Raw genomic sequence first — 24,436 nt, 5'->3', positions numbered from 1 at the left:
GGACTTCTCTTCAAAGAACCTTTATGATTACATTGAGGTCACCCACATAATACAGAATAATCTCACCATAGCAACATCATTAATTTAATAACATCCACAGAGTCTTTTTTGCCATGTAAAGTAACACATTTACACATTATAGGGATCAGAACATCGACTTCGTTGGAGGGCCATTATTCTGCTTACTGTTCCAGCTATGTTCATGCATAATGAAAGGTGTGCCTTGAAAATAATGGAAATTTCTTTTAAGGGAAGAAGAAAATTGCCGCTCATTGAGCAGGATGTGCAGGTGTTTACATATCTAATCTTCTGTAATGCACTGGAATTCACTCATCTGAACACAGTTGTCATTCAAGATAGTCACTCTGGAAGGTTATGGTTGTAGTTTAATGAATCTTTCATCACTCAAAAACATATTAACTCTTTGAAATTGCCTCTGAGCACTCATTGGAATATCCTTAATGAAAGCAATTGCTCATGCTTTTTGGGTAGGTTTTACTATTTGGAAAGAACCAAAATGCTGGATTATGCTAGATAATACTTTCTGGATTCAAATGAAGGATAAATTATAAAGAAACTTAAATGACTTAAAACTGGTTCTGAAGGAGATTTCAAAAGATAAATTCTAAATGGTAGCCACATTAGAATAAGTACATACTATTAAAAGATAGCACTTTGAAGAATGATATATTTGCCTATCCAACCTTATCCACCAAATATGCCAAGCAATTTGTCCATTAGTTCTAAGAATTTAAGTAGGAAACTTTGTGTGTGGTGTAATACTGGACTACAGAAGTATTTTACTCTTCACAGATTTAGTATATAGAAAGAATACCTAAAGAAAAATGTGAATTATTATTCATAGCACAAAATGATTTTTTGATTTATAAGAAATTACCTAGTGTATTTCCCAGTATATTAAAAATATAAATAATTTGCAAAAATATATTTGAAAATATTATTTTGGGAACACATTCATTGCAGACAAAGCTTAGTCCCTGGTACTGGGAAAACACAGTTCCAAGTAGGATATTACCACACTTGTTTGTACAATTTCCCCTGATACTTTCACTCTAAAACAGAGTGGGCTGGAATAATTTTGTTCATATCTAGCAGCAGCATCATTAATCTTTATGAGATTTCACCTCTATTGACTGGCAGTGGTCTTAACTGAGATAACACCATAATAGGTCTGTGGCAAAGCTAATTGGAATGTGGGTTTCCTAACCTTCTCCTTGTCTCCAGCAAATTCTTTCACTTAGATCGCTTTGCATGCAACTGAAATTCACCATTCCTCTTAAATTTGTTGTCCAAGAGTAAGAGTGTATAAGATGATGGGATGGTTAGGCAAAACGTATCTTCTTTATGTATTTTCCTTAAATTGGATTGATAGAAAGAACAGATGAAGTGGAAAATATGGGAGTAACAGGAGCTGTCATTTATTGAGCATCTACTATGTGCTGGAGACATTGCTAAGATAATGGGTGTCCCAGCTTGGCCATCTGACTATCATACGGATCTCAGGCAAGCTTGAGAGCATGAGGAGACCAGTGGGGGTTCTGTTAAAAGTCACTTAGTAGGAAGGACTGAGGAATTTCACCAGGGAGGGAGTTAGAGACTGCATTAGGAGCTGGTGGCAGGATAAGAATAATAGAACTTTTTTTGTTGGTTGCATCATTTTTGCCTTAGTGGACCATCAAATACAATGTTACATTTGCATACCATGATCACATCAGGGGAAAGGATTTTTATTCTCACTTATAGGTGAGAAAATTGATGCTCAGAGAGAGAAAACAAACACGTAAGGGCACCTCACTGATTTATAACCTGTCTATGTGCACCATTGGAGCTGAAAATGACCAGAGAACCAAGTGGCTTGCTTTATTGTCAGATTCATGTTGTCAGTAAAACCTAGGTTTACAGATCCTGTTCAGGTGTCACCTCTGGAGTCCTGTCATGGGGTAGAGCCAGTCACTCCTCCTTTGTAGTTCCATGGCATTTCGTGTGTAGCTCCATTTTACTACATTTCACACTGCATTGTAATTCATTTACTGATCTATCTTCCAGCAAAATAGGCATAAAAGTTTGGAAATTTAATTTCTCCTGTTAATTCATGCTCCATACAGCCATCTACCTGTAAAACTGAGCCATGAAGAAAAAGAGGGCCAGTCCTTTATAGAACAGAGAGGTCAGTAATCAGCTTTAAAACCCAAAGCTGACTTTCTTGACTTCTTTAGCAAGGAAGCATCTTGGAAATCAGGGTCCTGGAGAAATAAGGGATTCTAAATTCTGAAATTCTCCTTCCAACATATCAAGAATCCATACTGCCAACCATATCAGAGTTTCTTCCAGAATGTGAAAGGTTGCCTCTTCTCCCTCGAGGCTGAACCGGGCCTGATATCCCTGGAAGGAGGATGGGAGATGAGGATGGGAGACAAGGAAGTCCATACTAGAGAGAAAGAGGGAGGGAGAGCTTGTCCCTCCCTCCTATCCACTGGTTGTGCAAAGAGGAAAGGAAACTGACAAGGGAGAAACAAGTGTTAAGTCATATGTGCCCAAGATGTGCCCTCTCTGAAGTCCCAGAGTATAGAAAGAATGCTAGATAGTTTGAAGGCAAACCAAAAAAAAGCATCAGGTTTTTTTTTGGGGGGGGGGCACAAGCCCCACGCCAAGCTGAGGAAGCCACATCAGAGAACAACTGGAGTGATGTGTGCTTAGCAGAGCACTAAAGGTCCTGGAATTATCCTCAGCTCCTGTGTTGCTGGAAGATGTTTAGACATCTGTGTAGCCTGCCTGAGAAGGTGTGCAGGCTGGGAGGCACGGAACAGTCTATGATGCAGGAATCACAAAGGTTGGAAGCCAAATGCATTCACATCGGGAGGTTCACTTTATCAGTGAGAATCAAGCATATGTGGGAGCAGTCCACAAGAAGAGAGAGACAACTGCTGGGTGGAGAGAGCAGCAGAAGCCAGCAGAACACCAGACAGCAGCTCCGGTCCAGCACAGCAGGTGCACATCCAACTACTAGCCAGCTGCCCCTAGGGACATTAGGCACAGGACCAACATCAGGCCACAAGGTCACATAAACCTCCTAGAAATCCGCAGACCATCTCAGAAATGAGTGTGGGGGTTGTGATGTCTGAGAGGCTGAGCATTTGTCCAAAAGCAACCGAATTATCCAAAGAGAGTTTTTAAACGGGAAGGGATCGGCAAGTTTTACATTTAGTCAGTCTTTTCCCTCCACCTACTGCTACTTAGCCAGGTGGAGGGTGTTTGGAAGAAGGTTCACTGGAAAGACTAGATTGATTATAGAATATAAAAATAGTACAGTTTCTTTGGACATCCAAGTGTAGCATGAATGAACCTGAATCCATTCTATGTCTATAATACTTAAAGCTTCTTCAGAGAGGGGATCTTTTTTTAGTTATCTTTACATTTCCAGAACGTAGCAGAATACTGAAAAGGTGTTTAGTGTTCCATACCTGTGTCCTTTGGGAATAAATGCACTTACTGGTGATAAAACTACTAGAGGTCACTTGTGTTGCCTTGCTCAATAGCTGGCCTTTAGAAATTCATCCTTTCATTCATTGACTTAATTTCAAAAGTTTGATACATTTTTAACATCTATCACATACACGATACTGTGAAGGAAACAAAGATGAATTGTTTCTGCATTTATTCAAACATTAGGAATTGATTCAGGGCTTATTAAGTTCCAAGTACACAGGTCCCACTTTCAAAGATTTTTACAAACTTGAAAGAGAAAATATATAAACAAACAATTATCATATAGAGTAGAAAGTGACAGTTACTATAAGAAAACTGAAGATGAAGAAATGAATAAAGAGTTCAGACAGGATCAAATACGTGTTTTCCAATCTTGCAAACATGGCTGTTACAGAATGTAGTTGAAGGAATGGGAGAGAGATACGTTCCTTGCTTTCCAATGGCTTTGCCAAAGTTACTAGCCCTTCCCTAGAAATTTCTGCATAAATCACCCCTTAATCTGCGTGTAATTTAAAATGAGTAACAATATGACTGCAAAATTGCCCTAAGCTTCTGATCTCTGCCTATGGGGTAGCCCCACTCTACAGGAGCAGTCAGACAGCTGTAACACTGCCAGAGCTGTAACATTGCTGCTTCAATAAAGCCATTTTCTTCTACCTCTGGCTTGCCCTTGAATTCTTTCCTGGGCAAAGCCAAGAACTCTGTGGGCTAAGCCCCACTTTGGGGCTCACCTGTCCTGCATCACCTTCTGTGGTAGGCAGTCGTGGAGAATGCATTTAAAGATGGTGTAGAAATGGGCATAGTAATGGAACTAAAGAGAGATTGACAATAGCTCTACTGTGTTCCTCTGATGATATGCAGGTGTTTATGACCCATATCAGGACAAAAGCCTGACAGAAAACTGTGCAGTACCCAACCAAATAGTTAGATTTGAAGTGCTACATATTTAAGTTATTTTCACAATCATGGCAATAGGAAGTCTGGATCTAAGAACTCTGAAAGAGATTTGGAATATCATGTTCCCTTTGGGGGCAAGCACTTTGGTTTTAAAAGCTTTGCCTTTTAATGTACTTTAAGAATATCGTTTGAATAGTCATTAAACTTCCACAGTCCTGCATCAGGGACAGGTAAAAACAGCAAGGATAGAGAAGAAAATATAGCCTTAAGAGCTGAGCTTTAGTCATAAACCCTAGCTCCTGGGACCCGTTTCTAATGTAAATAGGCAAGCTTTCTCTCTGGCTCATCCACAGAGGTCAACATTTAAGTTGGCTACAAATTTTAGAAGTCTGCTTAGTGACTTTCTCTCATCTGTCATACTTCTTGACTATGGGACCACGCTTACATGAAACCTGAGGGTGGGAGCTGTTTCTTCTGTATCTCCATGGAGCTGGTTGCAGACTTTTATCATCACACCTACTGTATTGTATTCTAAGTGTGAATGTAGCTGTCGGGTGCCTCATAGCAGGGCTCAGGTCTGATCAGGGGTTGTATCCCTAGCATTCAGCTAAGGCATTTCTTTTTGTAGAATTGGGGTCCTGCTATGTTGTCCAGGCTTTCCCCAAACTCCTGGGCTCAAGCAATCCTCCCGCCTGAGCCTCCCAAAGTGCTGGGATTGCAGGCATGAGCCACTGTGCCTCGTCTAGGGCATTTCTTAATCAATAAAGTAATATGTATGCCAAATCTACTCATACGGCTTAAACCTGAGACTCTAGACATATGAAAAAGTACAAACAACTTGGCCTTTTTCTGTATTTAATACAACTTAGCCTACGGAAATTCTGAAAGAGTGAGCCCAGAAAGGCCTGAGAGTTACATAAAGTGATGAGACTAACTGTTGCATGCATATGTTTTATATACCCTGTGGAATTAGTCTCAAGGTTGGATATCACACTGCACATTAGGGAGGCTGGCATTTGTTTTGTATTAATCTCTACTAACATGCCCACGTCAGAGGAGTGGTGCAGAAAAGAAAATAATCAGTGTTGGAAGGATTACCTCCTTGTCCTTCACTCCTGATGGAAACTGCTTAAAGAATCTGAAGAGCTGTGAAATATGCACTGTGTGAAGGAGGAGATATGGTGTCAGAGGCTCAGACCCCTCAGCATGGTTAGCAAGGGTATGGGAAATTGTTCCCAACGTGAATGAATTTTAATTACCAAACTATCATGTTTGAAGAGATACACTTTCTTCTTATTTCACAGAAACATTAGTTTAATCTCTTTGCATTTTAGTCTGTATGCCTGAAAAAAGATGAATAATCTTTGGATAAGAAGTCATACAGCTAGTATTTCTACTGTAATGGTTCATATAGCACAGTTATAAAAATAGCATAGCTTTGAAAATGTGTCCAAATGTCATTGCTAATCTCTCTCAAAGTCACAGCACAATCTATTCATTCTCCGCAAGTCAAGATACACAAGCCTACAAATGCATCTTTAGAATAAAATCCTTACAAATCCAACATGATAATGCTACCATCTCTCTTTTTACTTTCTAATAAGGAAGACCGCTAGGTTTCTTCACTTCACTTCTTTCATCATTTTTTCCTGCATAAATGTTATCATTTTTGCCAGTGTTAACTTTCTTAGCTTCAGATTATAAAGCAAAAGTTAAAAATATTTTTCCCAAAAGATATTCAACATTACTAGCCATTCTGTAAATATAAATTAAAACTACAATGAAATATTACTACATGGCTTTTAGGTTGCCAAAAATAAAAATTAATGGTAACACCAAATGCTGGTGAGGATGGAGAACCAATAGATGTCTCATACATTGCTGGTAGGAATGTAGAATGGTACAGCTGCTATGGAAATTAGCTTGACAGCTTCTAAAAGTAAATATGCACTTGCCATATGACCCAGCTATTGCACTTTTGCGCATTTATCCCAGAGAAATGAATACTTTATTGACACAAAAACCTGCACATGAATGTTCACAGCAGCTTTATTTATAAAAGCCTAAAGGTGGACACAACACAAATGGCTTTCAACAGGTAAATGGTTAAACAAATTCTGGTTTATTCATACCGTGGGATACTACTCAACAATAAAAAAGGACAAACTATTGATACATGAAACAATTTAGAGGGACTTAAGGACATTATGCTTAGTGAAAAAAGCCAATCTCAAAATGTCAAATACTATAAAATTCAATTTTTATATAGCATTCTCTAGCTGACAGAACTGTATAGATGAAGAACAGATTAGTGGTTGCCAGTGACAGAGATGAGGGTGATGGGCTTCACAGGGGTAGCTCCAAGGGATTTCCTTTGTGGTGATGGGACAATTCTGTACCCGATTGTAGTGGTGGTCACATGAATCTATACATGAGACCAAAGTGCATAGAACTACACACACACACACACACACACACACGAAGGTAAAAATGTATGAAAACTGAATAAGGTCCTCAGTCAATATCCTGGATCTGTCATTATTCTAAAGTAATAGAAAATGTCACCATTGGGGAAAGCTATGTGAAGGGTTCAAAGGATCTTTTATTTTTACAATGATTATAGATTCACAGAAAATTGCAACAATATTTTTACAGTGATTATAGATTCACAGGAAATTGCAGCAATATATATACATTTTCCTCTCAAGCTTCATGTATCAATTGTTTGTGACATTTAACCGTAAGTGTGGTGCAGAAACTGAAAGGGCAAGAGGATAGAGCAAGGAGTGACTCTTTATGCCTTTTTGTTTACATCTCTGTTTTTGAGAGAATCTGAAAACAAGAGCATTTGGTGCTCTGCCAATTATTAATGAAATCTCTCTTGTTAAAACCAATGTGCTTGGGTCACATCCTATCATTTGTTTCCTAAGAAAAATTCAGGTTTTCTTTTACCTACAACATTAAGTCATCCTGGCATTGAAGACCTTCTACAACATGGCCCAGCTTAACTCTTGGCTCTCACTTCCTCTATTCCCTTTAGAGTACCTATTGCTTCAATCTGTTCACATACCAGCCTCAATGGTCTTTGAAACTCAAATCTGTCACATTACCTTGCAGATTAAAAATTTTGCAGTGGCTTCTGGTGGTACTAGCCTAAAGATGCAAACACTTGAAATGCCCACCCAGACCTGTGGGGGCTGATCCCTGCCTCTTTGTCTCGCCATCTTGTGCCACTCTTCTCTTTGGTGTCCTTGCCCAGACACACGACCCTGCTCGGAACCTCATCCTTGCCGTGGTTCATCCCAACATAGGGCCTTGAACACGCTGTCTGCTTAGCCTGGATCTCTTTCTCTTCCAACTAATCTACTCAGTTCCACCATCAGTTCTTCAGGAAAGTCTTTCCCAACCTTCCAGTTTGGGTTAGATTGCTTTGACAAACGTTCCCAGAGAACTGTGTTGATTTCCTTCAGAATGTTTATTCTTGATTATGTCTTCATTCGTTTGGTTATTTGATTAAAAGCTGCCTTTCCCACTTGACTGGAAGTTCTGTGAGAATATGTACAGCATTTATTTTTGCTTACATGTACATTCACCACCTAATACAGTGTCTTGAACACGAAGTATCAGTAATTACTTTTGAAGTGACTGTATTAATCAGATGAAAATAATTGTTCTCCAATCATATTCCTTGAGTTTTGGGACCCCAGGCTTCTGTTATGAGGTTTGTTTCATATGCAAAGTTATACCCACATTTTATCCTCTCCACTTTTTATCCAACCTCATAGACCCATATGAATGGACACTTTCTTGACTTTTCTTCAACTATCATCTCTGCCTCCTTTGAAAATCATAGCACTTAGGTGTCTGCTCTCTTGCCACACTTGGTGTTACTATCATTAAGCTGTGCCTCTTATCCCCTTTAGAAGTTCATAAGCTCCAGTAGGGCAAGGCTGATTCATTTCCCTTTATATCACCTGCAGTAACTATTGCATTTCTCAGATGCTAAATAAACGTGTCTTCTTTATTGATTAATATGAGTAAAACACATATTATCTGTTCAATTAATACTTATAGAAACAAGGGAAAATTATAGTAGGTACTTGTCAGTTCCATCAGTCTGTAGTGAGTAAACAGAACTAAATTACTAAACAGTGCTATAAACATGACTCACAGAGGAAATGCCTTCTGTTCTGATCACTTATTATTTAATAGATTTATTTGTTATAGGTGGAAAAATGGTTCTAGAACTGTTAGATTCAACTTGCCTTTTTACTTCCCCGTTCCTTGCTCAGTAAATTACGGTGAAGACTAATTGATATTTCACTGAAATTATTTTTCTTACTACAGAATTAAAATAAACTTTTTCATAGAATGCAGCATTAAATACGGTGTCAAATGGCTAACTTGAGAAAGATGGCAGGATGGATATAGTGGCAAGTGTAGAACATAGGTTTGAACTAAATACCTGAGGATCAGGGGACCAGCTATTAAGAATAAATTGTCACTGTTCACAGGCAAAACATACTTGAAAAAACTTAAAAAAAAAACTCACTGAACTTAAGAAACAATTTGTTGTAATTTTTTCAATGCTTAACAGAAAAAAAAAGCCAACTATGGTTCCAAGCAGGAAAGTCACTCCTCATTTCCCCCTTAGGTCCATTAATAAATTTTGACTCTGGGCTAATGGGTCCAGTTTTGGTGTGAAGCCAACATTCCTCCCTCCCTTTCCCCACCCTACCTCTATGAACATTCTGGGGGCCTCTAAATATAGATAAAGGACCACTGGGAGCTCCTGTGCACCAAAAGACTGGAAATCAATGTATACAATTAACTTCTTTAAACACATATTTAGTATCTAGTATGTGCTGGGGTTTCCTCTAGGTACTAGAGATTCAAAGGTGAACAAGAGATTATCCTTGCTATGAAAGAGCTCACAGTTTGGTGGAGTAGATGGGAATATGCAAACATCCTTCTCAGGTAAAAGACTGCAAATAGAGCTAAAAAGCAAAGCACCTCGGGAGACGAGAGAGAGAGAGAGAGGCTTGTTCTCATTGTGGGGTTTGCTGATGGGAGGTGGGAGCTACACTGGGTGTAGAGACATTGTGGTTTTTCCTCCTGCATCCATCTGTCTCACCTCTCCCTTAATGGGTGACAGATATGTGATTGGATGGCGTTGATCCCACCCTGACTCTATCAGTGGGTACTGTTCACTCAAAATGCCAGCAGTACTTCTATTGAGAAATGTTCAGATAAATCAGTGAGAGAGATCTCCTCTTCTATTGATTCAGATACTTCAGGTCTAAGCCAATTAACTCACAACATTCCCCTTGGCCATTAGTGTGGCCTAATCAGAATACAGTGCTAGACTTTTATTCAATGGTTGTGGGCAAGCATCTTTTCTGTCTCTCATTGGACATGAAGGAAGAAGGACATGTACTCCCAATTTGCGCTAAAAACCATCTCATGACCATGAGAGGAGCCTGCTTTAACAGAAATCTAGCAGAAGGGACAGTAGAGGGGAAAGATGGGAAAAACAAAAAACAAAAATGAGCCCCTGATGACACTATTAAGACATTTGGCAAACTATCCTGAAGATCATCCTTTTTCTAGATGTTCCAGTTATGAGAATCAATAAATTCCCATTATTATTATTATTATTTTAGAGATGGGATCTTGCTATATTGCCCAGGACTGCCTTGAATTCCTGGCCTCAAGCAATCCTCTGGCCCCAACCTCCCCAGCAGCTGGGCAGCTGGGACTACAGAGGTGCACAACTGTGTGCCCGGCTTATCAAAAGACAGTTTCTGCTGGGCTTTCCGTTATTCATAATTTGAAAGCATCCTAAGGTACAGAGGACCTTGAAATAAATAGGACTTCATTAGGTAGGGGATGGAGATGAAAAGGATATTCCAAGTAATAGAAACACCTTGAGCAGGGTATTAACTTTAAAAATGTAGCAAATCGTGTGTGTGTTTAAGAGAGAGAAACATAAGTGTTTATGGGACATCTGTAGTGGGAAATATTCTTATACCATTTCTAAGATGAGAAAGGAAGAGGGGAGGTGGAAAGAAAGAAACAATGTTTTTTTCTAGTGACAACTTCAGATTGCACTGAATAATGAATGTTGATATACATAAAGAGAACACTGCCAATAATTTTTATTTCCATAATTTTTTTCAGTGTATTAGTATTTATCATAGAAATATACAATAAGATTTAAAAATTAAATTTGTGGTAAATTCACCAATTTTATGAAACTCATTTCATTTGTACACAGCATACCAAATTATTGGTGCAACTACGACGTATCTAAAAGGTTTTTCCATTTTAAAGCTTTATTGTATGGAGAGGTGAATATGAAGGACATTATAACTATCACTGTTAAAGAAGACATATGGGCTGGGTGCGTGGCTCATGCCTGTAATCCCAGCACTTTAGGAGGCTGAGGTGGGTGGATCTCTTGAGCCCAGGAGTTCGAGACCAGCCTGGGCAACATGGGGAAATCCCATCTCTAGAAAAACTACAAAAATTAGCCAGGTGTGGTGGCGTGTGCCTGTAGTCCCAGCTACTTGTGGGGGCTGAGGCCAGAGGATCGCTTGAGCCCAGGAAGTTGAGGCAGCAGTGAGGCACGTTTCTGCCACTGTACTCCAGCCTGGGTAACAAAGTGAGACAAAGGAAAAAAAAAAGTTATGCACTGAATTATTCTCCCTCTGGAATTTGCAACCGTTTTGTGTGTGTGTGTGTGTGTGTGTGTGTGTGTGTGTTTTCTTAGAATTCATGAGGTCTTACGCAAAATAAAGAAAATGTAACTGGGGGAGTCCTAGGTGATGGCTTAATCATATTTATAATTGGTGTGTTTATGTCTAAATGCTAATTTATGCATGATGCTGTACCAGGTAGATTTATAAATTAACTTTAAAAAAGTCATAGTCCTTGCTTTCAAGGTCCTTAAAAATTTCCTAACAGCACTGACAATGTATAGAGAATAGAGAGTATGAGTATCCCCCAATATATTTTTTAACAAAAAGAAATGTTATATATTGTGCATGGGGGCATTTTGTGTCTCTTTTTCATCTTGGAAAGGATGAAAAAGAAACAAGAAGGCCAACTTTAGGGAGAGCAGGGCTCTAAAAATTGGAGAAAAGAAAGTTCTAAAAGGGAGAGAAAGGATTTCATACAAGGAAATTTTTAAAAATGCAAGTGCCAAGAGGCAGAATGCACTCCTTCTGGAGTCTCATGGGGCATCTGGCTATTGCCTTGTGTCTCTTCCAACATCAGTCTAAAAGTCACAGGATGCTAAGGATTAAAGTGATCGGGCAGGCTCAGGTCTTCCTCATCAGTTATCTAGTTTCTTCAATATGCACCTTACTAGGAATCTGATCCCACAAAAGCTCTTGGAACACAAAGTGCATATGGAGGTGGTCCTGGAAAAATGCTACCATTAATTACTTTCATTTCAAGCTATCTTTGAAGTTCATATGAAAATCAGACAGTAGGAAAACTAAGTCAGGTGTAGATAGTTTCCCACCCACTGTATTTCATCTAATTTTTTCAAGTGCTTTGCTGCTTATTTGTTTCTCCATTTTTGTCATTATTGTTCGTAAGCAAATACACAAGATGGCAGGAAGTATCAAACCTAAACTAAATCTAGTATGAGAACAATGTTTTGTTTTGTGTTTTATCCTAGAGCTTTGCAATGGTATGGATTTAATAATATTACCATATAAAAAGAAATGAAGATGAAACAAAAATAGTTAAGTTTATCATTTACAGTGTAATGAGGAATATATATGTCTGTCAAAAATTGTGAAAAGCGAAGGTAAACTTGCAATTGTGTGTGTGTGTGTGTGTGTTCATGTGAGAAAGAGAAGGAGAGGGAAGAAGGGGGAGAGGAACACAGTAGCTATCTTCATGCGTAACACATTTTAAGAATTGAATCCTTGTCCCTTTAGGAAAAATCCTGTCCCTTCAGGTTGCAAATTCTACACATTAAAAAAGCTAAAAGAAAAGATTATTAAGCAGTTTGATTATTTAATCAAAGTCTATTAACATTCTAAAAAGTTATAAGTTGTGATTAAAATTGATTTGTTTTATATTTATTAATAATTCTCCTGCTATCATAAGATTAGTTGACAGCATTCAAAGCCACAAATTTTTTTTACATTGTCAATAGTAATTGCAATATATTCGAAACAAAGAGAAAAAAGATGTCCAATTACACTTAAATTTAAAAAATTATTAAGACATATAAATAAAGTTCAAGTTAATTTTTATATAACCAGTTTCCCTCTTGTTGCAAAACTCATAGACTTATAGTATACAGAATCTGTATACTGCAGTCTGTATACTATAGAATAGTATACAGATAGTAACTTGTAGTATAGAGATTCTCAAGGACTAAACTGAAAGTAAACTACATCTGGATAGAGGAAGTTGAGAAGGGAAGAAGAGCCATTGGTACCTGGATACTGGTCAGAGTTGTGTATTGGTAAGCCTTGACCACCAGATAATTTGCTTCCAGGTCTATGAGTCCCAAAATCATGTACTTCCACCATCTTCGTCGTAAAATTGCCAGGAGGTTTTCTTCTCCTGTGTTACAAGTTAAGAAGAAATGGGTTAGTTTCCTGAAACAGAATAATTGTATATTTAGAAGAATTCTAATATGTTGCAACATTATATATTTTTAACCTAAAGTTTACCAAATATTTAAACAAATAAATCAACGTATCAGATACCCACGTTTTTATTTAGCAAATTATCTTTATTGCAGATTTTGGCTTTTCAAGTTACTTTCTATGCCAGAGTAATACTGGGCAGGTTATAAGCTTACCAAGTAAAACATCTTTTGTGTGTGAATAAATGAAGGATAACATAATTACATCACATGAAAATAAAAGGAAAGGTGTACCAGAAAGCTGCATAAACACACACATTCCAAATCATCCTAAATTTCAGGATTGTGATAAAATAGATAAAAATGAAAAGAACCAAATAGAAAAAGGCTTGTGGTTGGCAGCAGATCTGTAGTAAGACTCTGAGATGCTATCCTGAGCTCCCGATCAACTTTGAATGTTGCATGCACTCTGGTGGTTTGTGGGTGATGGGAAGAGAGAGGAAGTTGGGGCATCACACTCAGATGAAAAAGAGTGCCATTTGACATACTGCCAACAACTATAACCTTCACCATCTTGCATTTTAAACTGGTAGCATCAGAACAGACTTTGAATCTCTTAGTTCTTCATTCTTATTTTTACATATATTTCAGGCCTGAGATAAACTTTATTTCTCAAGGCAGGGCAGTCATGATCAGGAACAATAATAATTCTCTGTAGCCAACCTGTGGGGTCTTCATAGAGGATGTAGATGTACAGAAACTTAGTGAATGGTGACTATATACCATATTTATGGCTGTGTAACAAGATATCCAGAGACAGAGCTGTTTAAAACAAGAAATACTGATTATCTTGCAGTTTTTGTGGGTCAAGAACCAGGTTAGAGCTTAATTGAGTGTCTCCAGCTCAAGTTCTCCTAGTAAGTTGCAGCCAGTTGTCAACCGGGAATGCAGTGTCATCTGAAGGAATGACTGGGGAGGGACCTGCTTCCAAGCTCACTCACATGGCTGCAGGTGGGCGTTGGTCCCTTACCCCAAGGACCTTTGCACAGTACTGCCTCCAAACATGGCATTTGGTTTATCCCAGGATGCACAATGAGAGACAGAGAGAGAGAGAGAGAGAGAGAGACAGAGAACACCAAAGATAGAAGATAAGGTGTTTATAACCTAATCTCAAAAGTGACACTTCTACCCTACTCTATTCTTTAGTAAAGGGTCAATAAGTCCAGCCCACATTCAAGGGGAGAGAATTTCATAAGGGAGTGAATACCAGGAGGCAGAGATCCTTGGAGGCCATCTTAGAGGCTGCCTAAACAGTGACACACATCTTTAGTACTAGAGATGTACTTCAGTTGGTCCTCAAAGCCTCAGCAGAACACTGGATCCTCAGCTGTATTTGGACCACTCTCATAATCAGAGCTACTTATTTCTGCTCTTAGCTATATTCCAATGACCATTATATGAGGTGGTCTTTCCAACCCTATGAAGACTTGTAAGCACAAAGCTTTCAGTTACATACAGACTGTCAAAGCATGAGTTGTGGCCAGTTGACAATAGGAGAGAAGGGTCTCTTGACCTTTGGTGGTCAAATCAGTTTGCCAGCCTACTTTTCCAAGCCACACTTCTCATAGCCTTCAAGCCTTCAAGCATGCACAAAGTCTTTCTGTCTCAGGGAACTGCACTCCCCATCTTGTAAACTCCTATTCATTTTTCAAAATGTAGCCCTTCTCTGGTCTTTTGGCTAAGCCCTTTCCCCAACTGGGCAATGCACATCCATCTCTGATTAATCCTTTCATAGGATTGTGATTACTGACTCTTCACTAGACTGGATGCTTTTATCCAAAGGTAGAGTTAATGTCTTACTCATATACTTATCCATAGCCTCTAGCATACTGACATATAGCAAGGGTTAGCTAAGTGTTTTAGAGTGAATGAATTAATGAATTGAAAACAAAAAAACCTGTGAAATACTGTCTGAATATGTCAAGAGTGCTAGAATATGAGTCACTCTTTTCATGGTTTTGCACATGAGAAGGCTGGCAGATGTGATCCCCAAGGTCAGTTCTTCACCACCAGATCATTTTGGCAGTCTTTGAACAGCTCTTCTGCCTCTCTGACTTACCTTACATGTTTGACAATCAACGCATTCGTCAGAATTTGTCTTGTCAATCAATGATTCTCAACCTGACTGCATATTCACATCATCTGGAGAGCTTTTAAAAAGTCCTGGCTGGGCGCGGTGGCTCACGCCTGTAATCCCAGCACTTTGGGAGGCCAAGGCGGGCAGATCACGAGGTCAAGAGATCGAGATCATCCTGGCCAACATGGTGAAACACTGTCTCTACTAATAATACACAAATTAGCTGGGTGTGGTGGTGCACGCCTGTAGTCCCAGCTACTCAGGAGGTTGAGGCAGGAGAATCACTTGAACTCAGGAGGTGGAGGTTGCAGTGAGCCGAGATGGCACCACTGCACTCCAGCCTGGCAACAGAGTGAGACTCCGTCTAAAACAAAAACAAAAACAAAAACAAACCAGAAAAGTCCTAATGCTTGGGACCAGCCCCTAGAGATTCTGATTTAATTGGTCTTGGGTGGGGGCCTGTGCATTGCACTGAGGATCAAAACTAGGACTTTCAGATGATTAATGTTCAATGGCCATTCTCAGGGTGACTTGAGCTAAGAATCCCAAAGAGATACAACCACAGAGTGGTGAAGACTCTTCATACCAAAGAAATGACCTGAACATTTGACCCAAAGTATGCTTTCTCTTGTCTCTGGGCCTTTCCATGTGCTGTTTCCTCTGCTTGGACTATTCTTCCTTCTGTCTCCAAATGAAGTCTCAGCATACACACTTTTACCAGGAAGCCTTCCTTGATACTCTTAGCACCATAGACTGGGCTAGGTTTTCCTGCTGTGTGCTTCCTTAACATCTTTTTTTTTTTTTTTTGAGATGGAGTTTCACTCTTGTCACCCAGGCTGGAGTGCAATGGTGCGATCTTGGCTCACCGCAACCTCCACCTCCTGGGTTCAAGCGATTCTCCTGCCTCAGCCTCCCGAGTAGCTTGGATTACAGGCATGCACCATCACGCCCGGCTAACTTTGTATTTTTAGTAGAGACAGGGTTTCTCCATGTTGGTCAGGCTGGTCTCAATCTCCTGACCTTGTGATCCACCTGCCTCGACCTCCCAAAGTGCTGGGATGACAGGCGTAAGCCACTATGCCCGGTCAACACCCTTTATTTATACATGGTGCTTATCCTCCTGTCTTATAATTACCTACTTTCTTGACTCTATTACACATTAGATTATTAACAATTTGGAGAAAGCAGAATTGTCTTGGTAATCACTTTATTCCCAGATCCCACAGTGCATGTCAGGCAGTCAATAAATAATATAAATGTATAAATAAATTTCATGTTCAATAATCTCAGCAATGTTAAATGCCATTGCAATTGAGGAACTGAAAATATATCTATTAGAAACATTCATGTTTCAGCCTATGAGAATTGTTTTCTAGTTAGAATGTAGACAACGTGTGACAAAATTAATTTGGTGAACATTTTACACATAATACACTGTACCTTGGACATAAAAAGGTCAATGGCATATTTAACCTCCACACTGCAATTCTAAAGTTACAGACCCTTGTCCCAGTTAATGTACACAGTGAACACAGAATTGCCAGACTCAGAGCACACCAGCCACATCTCAATACATAGCACTGAAAAAATGGGCTATGGTGCTGTTTCTTCCATCAATCAATAACATATTCAAAGTGTTATTCATTACATAGATTCAAAGGAATGATTAGTTGCCTTGCCATTCTGCTGAAGTTTGCAATGCAAAACACCCTAAATAAATGCTTCCATATTGTTTCATTTGAAGTACCTGAAAATAGACAACATGCTTGCTTAACAGAATTATTCAGGAGGGCAAGAGGAAGGCTTATTTCTTTTTGGCTAAGCAAAAAATGCAACCATTGAAAAGCCTGCTTGAGGATTTATCTACATGACTCCCATTAATGCTGATCTACAACAGACCATTAAAACTCTTTCTAGAATAATGAAAATACATTCCTTAGAGTCTCTGTGCCAGCACTACCCAAACCTCATGAAACAGGGCCATCTATACGAAACACCAGTACAGCTGGTAATATGCTAATGTTTTGAAATCCACCCCACCTTTTTTTAAATTAACTGGGAGAAGTAATAAAATCCATGGAGGGAAACTGTAGAAGTATTGTTTGGCAATTAAATGCATTCTGTTTACTATTTTTATTAGTTCAAATATGTTCAAATAGAAATAAAAAGATTAGAGAATAATGTATCCTCCTCCCTGATTTAATAAATGTTAACAGTTTGCTGTGTTTTTCTCAGATCTTTATTTTTTGAGAAAGAAATTTTTACAGATGAAATAAAAACCCCCTCTCTGTCCCTGCCAGATTCCATTTCCATCCCTCCTTCCTCAAATGATCATCTTGATATTGTTTATTTGTTGTTGTTTTTGTTTGTGGGGGGTGTTGCTTGTTTGTTTGCTTGTTTCAGACAGGGTCTCGCTCTGTCTCCCAGACTGGAGTACAGTGGCATGACCACAGCTCACTGAAGCCTTGACCTCCTGGGCTTAAGCGATCCTCCTGCTTCAGCCTCCTGAGTAGCAAGCCCAGCTAATTTCTGTATTTCTTTGTAGAGACGCGGTTTTGCCATGTCGCCCAGGCTGGTCTTGAACTCCTGGGCTCAAAGAATCCACCCGCCTTGGCCTTCCAAAATGCTGGGATTTACAGGCATGAGCCACCACGCCAGCCTTATCACCTTGATTTTGTTGTGTATCTTTTAGGCTCCTGTTTTTGTTCATATTTCCACATGTGCGTGTATTCAAAATAGTATATGACTTTCTTTCATGTGTTTTTAAATTTTATGTGAAGGTTTAATGTAAATGCTCTAAATATTCTTCTTCTAGGCTTCTTCATGCTTATCCTTGTTTTAGAAATGCATCCTTGTTGTTTCATGGAGAGCTAATTCATTTATTTTAAATGATGTCTACTATTATGTTTTACGAGTATGCCACAATTTATTCAATCTTCCACTGATAGACTTCTAATTGTTTCTAATTTTTCAAACAATGCAGTAAAAGACATATATTTCTTTTTTTTCTTTTTTTTTTTTTTTTTTTTTTTTTTTTAGATGGAGTCTTGCTCTGTCACCAGCCTGGAGTGCAGTGGTGTAATCTCGGCTCACTGCAACCTCCGCCTCCAGGGTTCAAGTGATGCTCCTGCCTCAGCCTCCCGAGTAGCTGGGACTACAGGCACGTGCCACTATGCCCAGCTAATTTTTGTATTTTTAGTAGAGATAGGGTTTCACCATGTTGGCCAGGATAGTCTCGATCTCTTGACCTCGTGATCAACCTGCCACAGCCTCCCAAAGTGCTGGGATTACAGGCAAGAGCCACAGTGCCCGGCTGACACGTATGTCTTTATACACGTGTATCTTTAAAATTGATATAGAGTTTTGTTTTCACTCTCTCTTTAAAGGACTGTAGAGTATGGCAAATGTGTAAAACATAATGAAAGTCATTCTAATTTGTAGTAGGATAGCATTACAACAATTTCAGTGTTTGAGAAGGGACAGGAAAAATCTTGGCCATGTGATTCATGTCTAATTTTGCTAAGCATCTGCAGGATGACCAATCAAATGTGTTTTATAATTTGTTAAACAAACACTTAATAGGATACTATGTGTCAGACAGTGTCCACTTGCTTTACAAATGCTGTCTTATCCTCGTTATGACCCTATCTATATTAGATATGACTACTAACTCCATTTACAGATGACAAGAGTGAGACCTGTAGGAGTTAAGTAACTTGCACAAGATCACATACATAAACCAGTATTTGAACTTATGACAATTTGGCACCAGGCTTCGTATTCATTAGTATTGCAATATTTTCTTTTGCTTTGCTGATTTATAATTATGACATTATCCTTGTGAGTCATGCATTTCTCATTAAGGGATCTTTCCCGACCTACTGGTCCAAACTCACTTGCAGGGCACCCCACTGCCAACTCCAGGGGTGCCCATCATACTGGAGTGCCAGTATATGCATGGTGCTCCCCAGGAGTTGCCAGTCCTCAGCTCTGAATCAGCTTAGAGATTACAATGTGTCCCATCACCATCAGTTCAGTATCAGGGATTTGATGTCTCCTTGCCTGATCTAAGTCTATGAGAGAATTTTTCCTGTGAAATGTGAAATAAGGCTTTAAATCAATTTTTTGGCTTAAAAAGTCTCATTACAAAAATAATCGTCATATGCTTGACTACTTGCTGAGGCCCCAGACATATTAACAATGGCTGCACATGGGGTGAGGTGAGGGTGGTAGTGGCTAATAAATGTTGAGCAAACGAAAATTTTTGCCCAAGGGCTGAAACATAGTCCACATTCAAGCCAATGACTGGAAAACAGAAGAGCCTTGATTCATAGTATTCTTGTTCACCCCAGTGGTAGTCTGAGTATATAATAAAAGTGCTGCAAGACAGCACCCTAGATGAATTCAGCTGAGGGGACAAGAAGCTGCGTTATTTTGGGAACTGCATTTTCATTAAGGGATCTCATGGGTAGTGTCATCCTTCATTGTGTTTTTAAGCCAGAACAAAACTCAGCACACATTTCAGAGTCTGCTGCAAGAGTGATGCTCCTGCACAGGGGGCAAGATCCTTACTTGAATAAACACCTTTTTGGCTCACAGTGTGATGCCTTAATATCATCTCTTTTACCAGAACTCCAAAGGGGAAAGTTTGACTATTTTTTGTGTGTTTTGTTTTTGAGACAGGGTCTCATTCTGCCACCCAGGCTGGAGTGCAGTGGTGTAACCTTGGCTCACTGCAGCCTTGCCCTCCCAGGATCAAGCAATCCTCCCACCTCAGCCTTCCAAGTAGCTGGGACTACAGATGCAGGCCACCATACCTGACTAATTTTTATAGAGTTGGGATTTTGTCATATTGCCCAGGCTGGTCTCAAACTCCTGGGCTCAAGTGATCTGCCCGCCTCTGCCTCCCAAAGTGCTGGGATTACAGGTGTGAGCCACCACACCCAGTCTGTTTTACTTATCAGTGAATTTGAAAATAAGTATGACTTACAATGGACATATAATTACTTACTTTGAAAGCTAAAATATAGTATTAGGATTTAGAGTTTAAAACTATTCCCTTTAGTATGAAAAGTGAACAAAATTAATGTCCTAATTATATAAAAAAGAAAATCTAAATTGTTCATGAGAAGGATTGCAATCAGTTGCACTTCATAATGCAAAGCTGAGTGAAGGATGAAATACAGAAAAGATAAATACATTTTATTTTGTCTTCTTTCATTTATTTTTATTATTAGAGCCAGAGAGTGAGATTAGGAAAAGTATAAAAGGCAGCCCTTTGATATTTTGGCTTAGTAACAAACGGACGTGAGTTTAGCCATAGGATGCCTCTTACTGTGTGGCACGTAGGAATTGGGTTAGTGGCTCTGAACCTCAGTCTTTCTACTATTAATGATACCACACATATTGCACACTACGTGCAAGACTTCAAAGAGGAAACAGCACAGAAGGATGGAAAGAAAGCCAGGAGAAGAAACTTTGTGTTCATTCTCATTTTGTTCCCCTCTCACCCAACTCATTAAAGCTCCTACTCATCCTTCAAGATCCATTCTAAATGTCACCTCCCACATGAAGCCTTCTCAAATTCTCTGCCATCCCTTCCCAGTTCCTCAGCACTTTTCTTTTCATTCTTTTTTGTTTTGTTTTGTTTTTGCCCACCCTATCCTGCCTAGCATAGTGATTGAGACAAATTAATTACTCAATGTAAGTCCTTTAAAATCTGCTCAATTGCCTTTTTTCAAGAAATGCCTAATATGGATTTGGAAAAATATATAAAAGCAAATACAACGAATCATCATTGCATAAGGTTCTGGTATTTTTTACGTTAAGCTGAGTACTAGGGAAAAATCCATAAATGCACAGATATCATTGCAAACAGAATAGATACAACACAAACCAACACTTTTGTCCCATATTTCTAGTTTTAGCAGACACATTTCTTCATAAATACCGTCAGCCTCCTAAAATGTAATCTATTTAAACTAAGTACATGTTTATACCCCAAACTCCTGTCTAGTTGATGCCTGTTTTTGAGCAACTCCCCTCGAGGGTCATTTTGCTTCACCTATTGCAGTTTTCTGTATGTGCCGGTTCTTGTTCCGAAAAGTAGTCCCAAGAGTTCCTGCCTTTTGATTTGGACAGCGAGTCTGCCAGGTTGGGCCTCTCCCTCAGGGCTGCCATGTCGCCAGGTTCCAGAAAGCAGCCTTCTCGGAGAAATCAAGCCTGGTGTCCTGTGCAGTTGAGCATCATGGCAGCCACATCTTCCTGCTGACAGTGCACCATGAGGGAAGGCAGTGGAGCCATTCGGCAGTGGGCTATCACCCAGGCTATTCCATGCATGGTGTGCACAATGTCGTACAACTTTGTCACTTTTTATTTATTTATTGATACATATAAGATGTACATATTTTGGGGGTACATTTGACAATTTGATATATTCCTGTAATCAAATTAGGATAACTGGGATAACCATCATTTTAAATATTTATTTTTTCTTTATGCTAGGAACATTTGAATTGTTCTAGCTATTTTGAAATGCACAGTTGATTAATGTTAATTATAGTTAATTATAATGAGCTATCAAACAACAGGTCTTAAGTATATATTTGTACCCATTAATTCACCTCTCTTCATCCCCTACCACTCCTCTCTGCTCTTCCCAGCATCTGGTAACCACCAGTCTACTCTCTATCTTCATGAGATCCACTTTTTAAGGTTCCATGTATGAGTGAGAACATGCAATATTTGTCTTTCTATGCTTGGCTTATTTCACTTAACATAATGATGTCCAGTTCCATCCATGTTGTTGCAAACGATAGGATTTCATTCCTTTTAGTGGCTGAATAATATTCCATTGTGTGTGTGTGTGTGTGTGTGTGTGTGTGTGTATTACACTTTCTTAATCCATTCATCAGTTGATGGACACTTAGGTTGATTCCATATTTTGGTTATTGTGAATAGTGCTGCAATAAACACAGAAACGCAGATAACTCTTTGATATATTGATTTCCTATCTTTTGGGCATAACTCAATAGTGGAATTGCTGGATCATATGCTTAGTTCTATTTCTAGCTTTTTGAGGAATCTCCATCTGTTTTCCACAGTATGGCTACACTAATTCACATTCTCACCAACAGTGTACAAGGATTCGCCTTTCTTCATATCCTCACCAGCATGTCATTCCTTGTCTTTTTGACAAAAGTCATTAAAATTGGGGTGAGACTGTAGTTTTGATTTGCATTTCTCTCATGATTAGTGATGTTGAGTATTTTTTCATATACCTGTTGGCCATTTGTTCCTTCTTTTGAGAAATGTGTTTTTAGATCTTTTCCCATTTTAAAATCAAATTATTTGACATTTTGCTATTCAGTTGTTTATATATAACTCTTTATATATTCTGGTTATTAATCTCTTATAAAATGAATAGTTTTCAAATATTTTCTCCCATTTTGTGGGTTGTCTCTTCACTTTGTTAATTGTTTCCTTTGCTGTGAAGATTTTTTTTTTTTTTTTTTTGAGACGGAGTCTCGCTCTGTCAGCCAGGCTGGAGTGCAGTGACTTGATCTCGACTCACTGCAAGCTTCGCCTCCTGGGTTCACACCATTCTCCTGCCTCAGCCTCCCAAGTAGCTGGGACTACAAGCACCTGCCACCACACCTGGCTAATTTTTTTTTGTATTTTTAGTAGAGACAGGGTGTCACCGTGTTAGCCAGGATGCTATGAAGAAGGTTTTTAACTTGATATGACCCCATTTGTTTATGTTTGCTTTTGCTATCTATGCATTCGCGGTCTTACACGAAAAAATCTTTGCCTAGAGCAATGTCCTGGAATATTTCCCCAACGTTTTCTTCTAGTGCTTTCATAGTTTCAGGTATTAGACTTAAGTCTTTAATCCATTTTGATTAGATTTTTATATATGTTGAGAGCTAGGGGGTCTAGATTCCCTCTTCTGCATATGGTTAACCAGTTTTCCCAGGATCATTTATTGAAGAGACTTCCCTTTCCCCATTGTATGTTCTTGGCACCTTTGTTAAAAATTAGTTGGCTATAAATACACAGATTTATATCTGAGTTCTTTATTCTATTCCATTGGTCTATGTGTCTATTTTTATGCCAATACTGTGCTGATTTAATTGCCATAGCTTTGTAGTATATTTTGGAGTCAGGTAGCGTGATGCCTCTAGCTTTGTTCTTTTTGCTCAGGACTGCTTTGGCTACTGGGATCCTTTATTTCTGTGAAGAATGTCATTGGTATTTTGATAGCAATTACATTGAGCCTATAATTTGCTTTGGGTGATATTGTCATTTTAACAGTGTTAATTCTTCCAACCCATGCGCATGGAATAGCCTTTCATTTTTTGTGTGTTCTCTTCAATTTCTTTCATCAGTGTTTTATATTTTTCCTTATATAGCTCCTTCAGGATGCTCACTTTTACCACTTTTTCTTCAATAATACTGGAAGTCCAGGCCAGAGCAATTAGGCAAGATAAAGAGATAAAGGGTATCCAAATAGGAAAGGAAAAAGTCAAATTAGCCTTGTACACACATGATATGATCTTATATTTAGAAAAACCTAGAGACTCCAACAAAAAACTTTAGAACTGATAAGCAAATTCAGTAAAGTTGCAAGATACAAAATCTACATACAAACATCAGTAGCATTTATATACACCAACAGAGAGCAATCTGAAGAAGAAGTCAAGAAAGCAATCCCATTTACAGCAGCCACTAACAATACAAAATAATACCTAGAAATCAATTCAGTCACTTTAAGCCTTGATTTCCCTCATCTATACATCAGTATTACTAGGTGGACCTGCTTCCTTGAGTGTTGGTGAGAAACAAATGAGTGTGGCTATAGTTCCAGATACTCAGGAGGCTCAGGTGGGAGGATGCATTCAGCTTGGGAGGTGGAGATTGCAGTGAGCTGAGATCATGTCACTGCACTCCAGCTTGGACAGCAGAGCTAGACCTTGTCTCAAAAACAAAACAAAACAGTAAAACAGTCAACTAGTTTCCTTTCCAGGTGATTTAAAACAATGTATGTGATTATTTGCTACCTTGAATGAGTGCCAAAATTTTGCACTTTACACCTAAATTTTCATCATCATGAAGATATCACTTACAATGAAAAATACTGCTCACTAGCTCAAAATGGTTAATGATAGCTTGGCTATATGTGGGGTGGATGCTTTGATTTGAAATTTTTCAAAGCAATCATAATGAAACTATGTATTCATATAAATCTCCCTATTTTCCTAGGGTGAGCCTGCTGAGGGGAA

General features: G+C 38.9%; 1 protein-coding gene across 1 annotated transcript in view; it reads right to left on the bottom strand.

Annotated features, from left to right (window-relative positions):
- Positions 1-24,436, bottom strand: part of SLC35F1 (solute carrier family 35 member F1) — a 401,279-nt gene that overhangs the window by 66,672 nt on the left and 310,171 nt on the right. Inside the window, exon 3 of the mRNA XM_030809615.1 lies at positions 12,866-12,993. Coding sequence (XP_030665475.1) covers positions 12,866-12,993 — 128 coding nt within the window. The remainder of the gene's footprint in view (positions 1-12,865; positions 12,994-24,436) is intronic.

The sequence above is a fragment of the Nomascus leucogenys genome, chromosome 3 (assembly GCF_006542625.1).
Source record: "Nomascus leucogenys isolate Asia chromosome 3, Asia_NLE_v1, whole genome shotgun sequence".
In the NCBI taxonomy this organism is placed as follows: domain Eukaryota; kingdom Metazoa; phylum Chordata; class Mammalia; order Primates; family Hylobatidae; genus Nomascus; species Nomascus leucogenys.
The sequence above is the reverse complement of the archived record's forward strand: the minus strand, read 5'-3'. Positions and strand labels throughout refer to the sequence as shown.